The 12078-nt window shown below is 37.5% G+C and overlaps 1 protein-coding gene across 3 annotated transcripts in view; it reads left to right on the top strand.

The window, feature by feature from the left end:
- Positions 1–10758, top strand: part of DIAPH2 (diaphanous related formin 2) — a 262348-nt gene extending 251590 nt beyond the window's left edge. For all 3 annotated transcript variants that reach the window (XM_087941081.1, XM_087941079.1, XM_087941082.1), the window contains one exon: positions 5919–10758. In XM_087941081.1, coding sequence (XP_087797207.1) covers positions 5919–5983 — 65 coding nt within the window. In that variant the 3' untranslated portion in view covers positions 5984–10758. The remainder of the gene's footprint in view (positions 1–5918) is intronic.
- The last annotated feature ends 1320 nt before the right edge of the window (positions 10759–12078 follow it).

The following is a 12078-nucleotide window of genomic DNA, read 5'->3' as shown; positions in this document are numbered from 1 at the left end:
CTTGTAAAAAACGGCATGATATCTAGCTGAACCATCTCAGACATGAGTTAGAGAATTACAGCAGAAGCATGGGAAAAGATAATGAGGTCAGTCATAAATCATGTTAAGGTGACACCTAAGACATGCTACAGGTGACGCGTAGGTTGAAAACGTAAGAACTAAAGCAGAGCCCTGCTGGGTCAGGTTCCTTATCCATCTGGTCCAGCAATGTGTTCTCAGAGGGATCAACCAACTGAACAAGGATGCTCCGTGGCAGCTTCCAGTTTAGCAATAGCAGTTAGACTTATATGCCACTAAACTAAAGATGCTTTGCAGCCCTCTCTAAGCAGTTTACAGAGTCAGCCTATTTCCCCCAACAATCTGGGTCCTCCTTTTACCCACCTCGGAAGGATGGAAGGCTAAATCAACGTTGAGCCTGGTGAAATTTGAACTGACAAATGGCAGGCAGGCAGCAGTCAGCAGAAGTAGCCTGCAGTACTGCACTCTAACCACTGTACCATTGTGGCTCAATGCTGTGGGCATAGATCTTCAGCACTTTCAATAAGAACAGGAACCAGGAAGCAACCTGGAACTAAGGAGAAACTTCCTAACTGTGAGGACAATTAACCAGTAGAACTGCTTATCTTCAGAAGCTGTGTAGCAACTCAAAACAGAAGATTCTATGTAATGTCAGCTGATAAAGCATTCCTATGTCTGCTTTAGATTTGCCATAACCAAGGGGTGGAGGAAGGAAATGTGAAGGAACAGTGCGACAGTTTAAAACCAGAAGTACATTCCAACACTTATCTTACAAAGATTGTAGTTAAGCTACCAGATCTTCTGCCCCCGAAAATCCTTAATTGGAGAACGTGATTAAACGTGCTTCATTGAAGAATCTGATTTATGACACATCCAGGTGGGAGGGGGGGAAACAGGGTCACGGGTGACTGTAAATTACGTAGGGCAGAATTGGCTTCATATGGGTTAATGCTGGACATGTTGCTCCTATCTTTTGGTTTCTTTTGAAGCTTGGCTCAAGGCTCATGATTTAATTAGGGCAATTGCTGGAATCCTGACACTGTGGGTGCTCCATCACTGGAGGATTTTAAGAAGAGACTGGACAGGCATTTGTCTGAAATAGTATGGGGTCTCTTGCTTGATCAAAAACCTCCAACTCATTTTTCTGTTATTCCATTCCGTTATCATAAACTAGTCCAATCTCTTTTCAAGCCAGCCAGGTTGGTAGCCACCACCATCTTGTAATACTGAATTCCAATGTTTAATTGTGTGCATCTTATTCATACATGTGAATTAAAGACTATATTAGGCAAAGAGCCAGTTTGGTGTAATGGTAAAGATATCAACTAGCAACTGGGAAACCCTGCGTTCTAGTCCCGCCTTAGGCACAAAGCCAGCAGGGTGAGCTTGGGCCAGTCCTTTCTCTCAGCCCTAGGAAACAGGCAATGGCAAACCACTTCTGAAAAACTTGGCCAAGAAAACTGCAGAGACTTAACCAGGCAGTCTCCAAGAATCAGACACAAATTGAATTGGGGGAGGGGAGAAATACACACACACATACACACTTGGCAAGGACTTCATCATCAAACTTGTCTGCTGCCATGCCACTAATGTAGTTCTGCTTATAAATCCATGGGCTAATAACATAGAATATAGAATATAGAGTTGAAAGGGAGTTGGAGATCTTCTACTGCTCAAACAGAAGACCCTATACTATTTTAGACAGGTGGCTGTCCAGTCTCTCCTTGAAAGTCTCTTGTGATGGAACACACCCACAGCTTCTGTGGGTAAGCCATTCCATTGGTTAATTGTTCTCGCTGCCAGAAAGTTTGTCCATAATTTTAGGTTGGATCTCTCTTTTATTAGTTCTGAACTGTTGAATTGTCAGTTTCCCTAAGGCACCATTGAGTCCCAGCTCGCTCACACAGCCCTTCCCACCCTCCTCTTCCTCCACTTTTTTCTCACAATCGTGCATTTTCCCTTCAGTATTCTCACAAGAACACAAGCTCAAGAAAGTTCAGTGCCACCTTCTGCTTTATCCACCACCATCTTTCCTCTGGAAGTGAGGCCAGGAAGAAGAAAATAGCAAAGCAATTTCTGGCTCTAAGAGCTTATCAAAAGCTGGGTCTTGTGTTGCTACCCACACACACACACAGACACACACAAAGGGACAAAGTATATAAGTTGTGCCTTGATGTGGAGGCACATGTCAGTCTACGGTGAGCTTCCCATCTTCTTGTTGTTGTTTTTTGTATCCGATTCCTTTTTAGCCACTTTGATTAGATTTGGGGTTCCAGCAAATAAAATTGGATGTGCCAAGTAAGTCTGTTTGAAGCAATGTGTTCTCTATTGTGTTCTGACAGTGAGAATTTGCTGTTCTCCCTGGATACCTAGCCTCAAGGCAGCATAATCAGCAGAAATGTCAAGAGAGTTTTGATGCCCTAGAGACATTTGTTTTCCTTACATCCTCCATTTCCAAAAATGTTCTTTTATGATTGAGAGGAGCAAGGCATAAGACTGCAGATTTGTGAAACATATACCAACCACTTGTTTTATAGACCCCCTGACAGTTATGGTGCATTTCTTTCTGCCTAAAATATTTATTTGACCATATGTGTAAGAGAGCTGCTTCAGTACACCTCACCCAGTCAGCACCCAAGAGTTACGCTTACGTTCACCTTATCTTTGTCATACTATATTCACCTCCAAAGCCGCCTAGGAAATGTTTTCCCTACCTTGAAGTCCAAATCCCTCCTTCTCTTCCTTGAAAGCAGTAACTTTTGACAATATAAACAACAGGCATTGAGAAGAGAAAGAATCTGATTCAGGAAGAAAACACAATCGACCCTTTTACCCATGTTCTGTAGCGTATGTATGTATGTATGTATACACACACACACACACACACACACACACACACATATATGTGAGTGTGAGTGTGTGTGTGTTTTCTTAAGTTTTCACAGGTACTTACATGTATGGTATTCAGCTTTGTTCGGGTATTTTCCAACATCATTATAGTTGTGCTTTTAAAGTTGTAGCATATATATATATATATATATATATCCTACAGAGAGAAAGTCAGAGAGAGGTAGGTAGGTAGACAGACAGACTCCGGAGTGTCTTACATTTTGATACAAATATGACAATATTCTTTGTATTTAATACAGTTAACAATCTTTTACTATTTAATTTTAATATGTATATTTTGTTAAATTATCAATCTTAATTATTCAATATTACAGTATATTATTTTTGTGTCAATTTCTATGTTCTTAACATCACTCCTTTTACTACAGATTATATATTACTAATCATATTTGCAGTGTTTAACAAATTATATAGTTCTAATAACAATTCATGAATTTATATTAAATTATAATTTTCCATTGTTTATCCCCTTTTTAATTTGCCATTATTATATTTTTTTAAAAAAAAATCCCCTTTCTAGTCACATTTTGATAGAAGTAAAATAGACATGTGTTGTTTATAAACCCCTTGAAAATCTTGATTTAGAAAGTTCTATCATACAATTCACCCAAAGAAATGTTTCCCTCTATTTATATCTTACTGTTAAAAATGATTAAATCTATTGTTACACAGGTTTGAGGAGTAAGGAGAAAATATGGAGAGCAAAGTCTCCCAATCCTTTGATCTCTTTAAAAAAAAATTAGATCTAATGTCTGTCTTTCTTTAAAGTGGATCCTATCTGGGCAGAAAGCAAAATATTTTGTCCAAAGAAGCTTCTCTTTTCCCTCGTTTTCCACTTACCTGTTATGATTGCATTTTCCCTTAGTTACATATTGTGTATGCTACAAAGCTAGAACTTTTGACGGTGCTGAACAAAATGTAGCTACAACCAGATCTTATATTGACAGTCATCGTTGCATCCCACATTCACATGATCATGATTGGCAGCATTCCTTGCTAGCTTCCCAAAAGCAAAAGTCATTGGGGAAACCAGCAGGAAGCCACCATCCTGTGAGAGTTTCATTGAAGGACTCAAATTCCTCATTTAATGACAGCATGCAGGACTGCTGAGAATGCAGTTGTTGAGCTGCATAATCATGTGTTTTGTTTTGTTTTTTACTTGTAAACACATCACTTAACAATTTTAGGTCCCAAGTGGTGTTGCTAAACAAGGTACCTTTCAAACTTTTGATGAAGGTGGATTCATTGAAGCATGTTATGCAAATTGAACTCAAATTGACTAATTCTTTACCCATCTGTCATCACCTAGGGACTTCATGGAAGTCTATTAAGCCTATCATCCCTTTTGTAATGTACAGATACAGATTAACAGAGTTGGAAGGGACCTTGTAGGTCATCTGTCTAACCCACCCCCTGCCCAAGCAGGAGGCCCTATACCACTTTTGACAGATGGCAGTCCAGTCTCTTCTAGAAAACTTCTAGTGATGAAGCTCCCACAACTTCTGAAGGCAACTTCTGTTCTGTTGGTTGATTGTTCTCACTGTCAGAAAATATCTCCTTATTTTCAAGTTGGATCTCTCCTTGTTCAGTTTCCATCCATTATTCCTTGTCTGGCCTTCAAGTGCTTTGGAAAATAGCTTGACCCCCTCTTCTCTGTGGTAGCCCCTCAAATATTGGAACCTTAATATTATGCCCCGCCCCCGGTCCTTCTCTTCACTAGACTAGCCAAACCCAGTTCCTGTAACTGTTCATTGCATGTTTTAGCCTCCAGTTCTCTAATAATCTTGGTTGCTCTTCTCTGCACTCTTTTTAGAGTCTCATCATCTTTTTTATAGTGCGGTGACCAAAACTGGATGCAGTACTCTAGGTGTGGTCTTATTAAGGCTTTATAGAGTGGCCCAAGGAGCTGCATCCGTTGTGTGTTTTCTCAGTACTAATCATGAATGTAAGATGTTCTGAGACCGCCCAAAAAAAGAGGAAAATGGTAGAGAGAAAACGATGATGAATTCTCAGAGACTTGGTTCTGGTACCTTAATTAAGAGTGGATGAAGGAACCTCTGAGGCCATTTGTTGCCCAACAGATGTTCAACTCTTGTTTCAATGTCTACCAGTAATTTATTTCCTCAAGGGGGAAGCTGCCAAATTTATTGCCAAATTGATAAATTGTTCATTCCCATGTGATCCGAAACCGAGGGATGAAGCAAAAGTGTTACTCATCGCTCGAATGTTCCGGACAAACAAACTGCTAAGCAAATTTAAGGAAAGAGCACATTTATATCAAATATGAATACCTCCCCCACCCCCCCACCCCACACACACACCTGTATTGTAGTTATGCTTAATTCACATTGGGCCTTTTTTTTAAAAGCTAATCTCCATGATGATCGTGCATTGTTATAATTGCCAGGTACAAAAATTTCATCCCGAATTTGCTGCGTATCTTGTTTAATATCACTCGTCGGAGGGATGGGTAGGAATAGCACTATTTACTACTTCTAAATTGAAGATCCTATCTTGTTCTGTTGGCAATGTGTGTAGGGAATACTCTAAATGTCGGAATCATTCTTGTGAGGGTTGGTGAATTTCCTCCACTTGAAAAAATAATAATAATAATGCCACACTTCCTTTCACAGAGCATCTGGATAGAGAAGCTATTTTAAATAGTAGCACTTTCCGTAGCACTTAACTGTCGCCTGCCCTATCCAAGGGGAGTGGGGGGAGGAGAATTGGGTGGGCTTTTTTTCCAATGCTTTTATCACCTCATCTCCTCTGATCAGGAAAGCAATTTTGTGCTGATTGCAATACATCTTTAACTCAGCCAAGTCGTGGCGGTCTAACATTTCTGCGATCAAATATCCTAATAATTTGTTTAGATATTCCTTCGATTCAAATCTCGGTCTGCCTGAAAAAAAAACCAACCTCTTGACACTGCAGTATCCCATGTTTTAAAATCTTAACGCGGTTCTTTTCTTTTCCTTTTTATATTCCAGATAACCGGAAAATAACTTTAGAAAGATCCCGTTCTCGTCAGAATGGAACAATTGCAGCGGTATGATCCCTACCCTCCCTTGCCAAAAAACTGCTATTTTGTTCCCTTCAAACGGAGAACATGATGTAGACAGATCGTGAAGAGCAACCGTGAGCAGAAGTTAAAAATATTTTTTACGAAGCTTCCTGTGTAGAAGAGAAAGAGAAAAACAACAACAACATAGTGTATATTATGAAGAAAAACTTCAAGAGCTAAAAGCAGTGTTATAAAACGGCTCTATTTCCTCCTCCTCCTCTTTTTCTCCTTTAATATTGCCGTTGTGAACAGGCAACCAAGGATGCAGATATGAATGAGGGAGTTATTTGCAGCTCTCACGAACAACGGGAATGATATTTTTTCCCCCAGTTTAAATTAACAGTATCGAAATATCAGGTCAGCGATTCAGTTTTAATTCTTATTTTGACATAAAAGGAAAAAAAAATCAGCATATTAATGAATTTAGATGAACTGATGCAGTAGATAAGACACTGTCTTTTGCAAACACAGGGGAACAGTATCCTGTCAATTTTTCTCGATTCCTATTTCAGGGTTTCAACCAGAATGGATTCAGCTCTTTAAGTTTCAATCAAAAGTTTATTACAACTCTTCAGCCTCAGCGGTAGAAAGATATTTTTAGCTGCTTTAAAGCAAGATCATAGGACTGAACCAAAGTCTGACTGCACCATTTGCAAATTCCACTAAAGAAGGATTTTTAAATTGGGCACATATATAAACTTTACATCTATAGTTTGAAGGGGAGAAATCCACACTGCTTGTTTTATCTTTGTTTAATGTTTTGGAGTTTAAATCTATCGATGAGTAAGGAATCAGAATTAGTTTTCTTTGGTTTACACAAACAAAATTTACACAATTTGGGGGCTAGCAAAACACCACTCACAAGCATATTACTCCTCTATGTATTTGGACTATTTTATTATTTACAGCAATTCTCACCAATAAGTTTACAGAAGTAACTTTGATGCACTTTGGAGATGGCAAAGAAAAGCTAATATTACCATTTTAAGTGTTATTTGAAACCCAGGCAAACCAGCAACAAAAATATCACACCACATCTAAGATTCCTAAATAGCTTTTTTTTTTCCCTTTTTCAAAACTTCTACCGTGTACATCAATTGTCTACATTAAGGCATGAAGTTTCCATTTTAATTTTCTGAAGTGTTTCTATGCTTCATAGAACATCAATCACAAAGCAAGTATAATAGATACCTATCTATATATTCTTTGCTTATTGAAACCTATTGCTTCTGCATGAGCTACAGAGGAAATTGGCAAGTACATATGTCTGCCTTGTAGAGAGATTATAGATAAATAGATCCTATTATAGATTAATTTCCTATTAGACCAAGAAAAAAATGATTTACAATACTGCCCACTCTTGTTCCAAAGAATACAGGGCAAGTTGAAAAACATGGCTTACCTTCTTATAGATGTTAACCAATTACAGTAGACAACTAGATGTAGGAATTCCAGCTAATTAAGGGGGTCAGCCTTGTCTGAGGAGGTTTCAATCTCTAAGTTCAAAACCTATACCTCAGTAGGTACTTTATTATCAAGGAAAGTTGTGGAGTTGTTTGTGTGGAACCAATACCTTGAGGGCTTTACTTATATCTGGCATAAAGTTCAAAACCTCTTACTAATTTCACAGGGAACTGATAGGATCTGTTGTTTTGTAGAAATAGGATGTCAACTAGGCAACAAATGTAGTGCTACAAATGTTTCCGACAATCACTAATAGTTTTACTAAAAGAGAATTACTAAAATTCTGAAGTCATCTCTGTAAGAATTTATAAATAAGCAAATAATGATGCTCCTATCAGTCAGATTTACATTTCTCTAGCATACACATTGTTTAATACATAAAGTCAAAATGATAACTTACGTGAATGGCCAAAGTGTTTCCTGATGTATAGTGTTTACAAGTTATACATTAAAACTCAAAGATGACATAAGTCATTTCCTACTAATTGAAAGCCAAAACATTCATGCAATTATCAGAGCATCTTAAATATAAACCTCCTTTACTTGATGCAGAATTTTTTTCTGACCATTACTGATTTTGGCTATGTTATTTTTCATTTTCTGACATTCTGCTGGTGAGCCAACCAGTAGTATGCAACTAGAGATTTTAGAGAACAAAAATGTAAAATGGAACAAATGCAGGATATCATCTAAATATGTTCTGGTACTTTCTCAGCCCACTCACTCTGCTGGAATATTTTTTTGTAAATTAAAAGACATGTACCTTAATAAAGCAAAGAGAAAAATATATATTGTAAATAGAGGATATTTGTATTTATAAAAAAAAATCCAAGAAGTATTTTCTGAACTTCATGTTGGATTGTTGAATCTTTTGATACTTTCTATTCACTTTAAACATTCAAGGTTTTTTTGTAAAACAAACAAACAAGAAAACAACAACCTTGATTTTGCTATTGATGTGATTCCTGTTTTGTCGTATGTTTACTTGGTGACCTAGGAAAATGTAGTCTAGAACTCAAAACATCTTCCAAATCTGCCTTGGCTTATTTGCTAATTTTAAGAAGGAAAAAGCACCAAATTCATTCATTGCTTGCAAAAACACACCGAGACATATAAATGCATGGACATTTGCATCTACACACATATAACTCATACATATTTGTGTGCAGGGAAAGATGTTTAAAATAATAAACCGAGGGGAAAAAAGTCAGAAATTAATGGCAAGGCTTCAAAATATTCAAAGCATATAGAACTGTTTGTAAGTATTATTCTAAAACTCTCATTAGGTGTATGAAAGAAAGCTAAATTCTGTGGTTTTATACTGTTGTGCACACCATATACCATACCACACACATACACTTTCATTTTTTTTTAAAGTAAGTAAATCAAAAGTAAGGTTTAGCCTATACCAGTTGCTTTTCAAATGAAGTTGCCCACAGGTGTTCAGGAGACTATAAACATAGTTTGTGCTTTGATCCTGCAACCGTCATACCCGGCATCTAAGTGATAGCGCAAAGGTGGAAATAAAAATTTGCTAAAAGCTCTTATAGACAATGCTGACTGATGCTTTGTAATCAAACCACTATGAAAAATGTATAAATAAGTCACCTTAAACGGCTTCTAGATCTGTGTAACATATGTAGATGACTGTGACTGAAGTTTACCTATCAGTGCTGACCACTATGTACCAATTCCTTTCCTTCCTTCCTTCCTTCCTTCCTTCCTTCCTTCCTTCCTTCCTTCCTTCCTTTCCTTCCTCCATCTCTCTCTTTCTCTCTCTCACACACAGGCACAACCTCTCTAATGTTGTATACCTATATACCCACATGCATACATATATGCATGCATACATGTTGTATATAGATACTACCTCAGAATGCTGTTTTTTTACACATGATCTATTATTTTCTTCTTCTCCTCCCCAATTGAAAAAAGAACAACCTAACCCTGGGTCAGAAAGTTTAAATCTAACGCATCCTAAACCTGAAAATCTGAATTTGAACGAGACCACAGTGAATGGAAGAAAATAGTTTCTTTTTGTTTCTTCACCCACTATTATTTTATTATAGAAATAGAGATAAAGTAAATAACACATCTCCCAGTGTTGTCCCTTTCCTGTTAGGATCTTGTCTCGTAGCATAGCAGTCAGTGCTGGAAGTGTGTGTGTGTATGTGTGTGAGTGAGTGTGAGTGTGAGTGAATGTAAATGTATATCAGTATATTGAGGTCATTTTCCCTTTCTACAGTTCTGCTTCCAGCATTATTCTGAAATTGTATTAATAATCACAAATGCTATTATAAACAGTAAATGCCTCACTATAACACATTATATCAATATGTTAAGTAAGAGAGATAAGGTACTTGCTATGTATTTTCTAACATATATAAAACCATGTATACAAGCAGAAACCTGGAATATTATTACTGTGCTCTAACACTTAAAAAATGTTTCATTTAGCAACTTAGTAGTGTGAGAGCTTCTGATACTTCATGGTTCCCACATCTGAATAAATACCACTGAAAAAATAACTACAAAAAAATCTACTTGACACCAACTGTTTCCTGTGACCTGATTCTAATCTGAGCTCTGATATTTCATTAAATAATCTTTTTTTTTTCAACCAATTTTTACACATGCTTTTCAGAATGCATGACATTCTTCAAATCTTTATATTTGCTAGTAATAGCCACAGAACTTTGCACTTTAAAAAATTTGAAGAAAGAATTTTGGAGCTGGGGATATATATACGCTGATCATTTTTCCATGTGCTTTGGGCGAACAGCTTTAAAAGCTGTATTTAAATTTCAATCTAGTAAAAATCAACTTCTAGGTCAGATCTATTTCAATATACATTAACCATAAAATTCTCTTTTGGCTGGTATTAAATATTTTTGATAAGAAGAGTACATTATTAATGTGCACTAAAAAGCCTAAAGTATTTCTATGTAATGCCAACATTCCTTATTTGCAAATGAAAACTTGTTTCAATTATTTTAGAGCTGGGTCAAACCACTGATCTTCTAAACTTGTTTTAAAGAAATTGCTTTTGCTTTCAAATATATTGTATATATTTAATATTTTTAACACCATTAAAGATTGGGAGGTGGGTTTGGAGGGAGGTTTGTTTTTGCTTGATCAGATATATATTTGTTTAGAATGGAGAATGCCTTCTGTAATAACTAATTTTTTTAAAAAAAATCTAAACAATTCTATTCTTTTTCAACTGTCAACTGCTGGTGATACACGTTAAGAATATAATAATGCTCTTATTGAACACATTAAAATCAGTCTTCTTTATTTCAGATTGCCTTGAATTCCTGAGATTTTTGTGATAAGATAATAAAAGTCACCATTCGATTTCAAACAATTGGTGACACCAAAATAAATGCTTTAGAAGGAAGGTAGCAGTTTGAGGAACACGATGGGAAACTTGGAGAAGGTTTCACAAACAACTGTTTTGAGAAGAGAGCTTATCCTGAATCATGAGGATTGAAAAATACAAAAATACAAGAGTCCTTTGCCAATCAGATTATCCAAGTAACACTGTTTGCCAGTCACTAATATTAATCAGCAACTATATTTCAGTTCTGTAAGCTTGCCTGGTACTACTGCAGGTGAAGTCGAAAGTAGCAAGTTTATTTTCCAAAAACTGACATTTGCCAGATGTTCTAGATTTTCTCTTTCCCAGTGTGGAAGATGAAGCACTATCATGAGGACAGAATCTGATGTTGCTTAAGAACCAGACATCCCTTTCCTAGATCTTCTAGATGACTCTAGGTTTCTAAGAGCATCTCAAACCATGTTAATTTGAATTGATATTCTTCAATATTGATACCCATATGGTGGCGATCACCATACCATAGCCCTATCCAAATACCTCCCATTCAGTCTCTTGGTGTTGTAGCCCGTCGGCTGCCAGCAGAGCTAGCTACAGGGTCAGACAAATAGGAGGTCGAGGGAGAACCTGGGCCAGCTTTGGAAGTCTCTGATAAGGAAACAACATCAGAAACAGAGGCGGAGTCGGAGTCTTCCATCCTCCCACAGGTGGAGAGGCAGCTGTCTTTGGGCCTAAGCTGAGTGAGTGGGAGGAACAGATGGGGCCCATCCCAGATGTGCATATGGGTAGAGAGGAGAGGAGAGCAAAGGAAAGCAATAAGCCGGATCTCAGGGAAAAGAAGATGTAGACTCTACCTGCCCCTCCCTGGCTGAGAAATAAATAGTAGGGGTTTGGGAGTGACCGGTTGTCACAGACAACCATTCCTTTTCTAGTATACAGCAAGCAATTTGGATTCCTTGGCCAGAACCAGGTTTGTTGGGACTAATTTTGTTTGTTTGATTTTTGTTTATCCACATGAATAAAAGACTCTTCTTGCCCTGTTTTGAAAAGGGGGGTGGTTTACTCATGAGTAAGCTGCTTATCATTACTTGCGAAGACTGGGTCAGAACACTTGGGAGGAAAAAGATAGAGAAGATATTTCTTCCTCTTTCAGGACCTTGTTGACCACTGAATGCAGCAATCACAGGAGACAACATAGGAGCATGGTGGCTCACAAGCTTAGAATGCTGGCCTGACAATCAGAAAGTCCATGTTCGAGACCCACTGCTGCCACAGGGTGGAGTGA

Source organism: Pseudonaja textilis, chromosome 12 (genome assembly GCF_049901715.1).
Source record: "Pseudonaja textilis isolate UNSWEBS1 chromosome 12, rPseTex1.2, whole genome shotgun sequence".
Lineage (NCBI taxonomy): Eukaryota > Metazoa > Chordata > Lepidosauria > Squamata > Elapidae > Pseudonaja > Pseudonaja textilis.
This window is presented reverse-complemented; position numbering and strand designations above follow the sequence as displayed.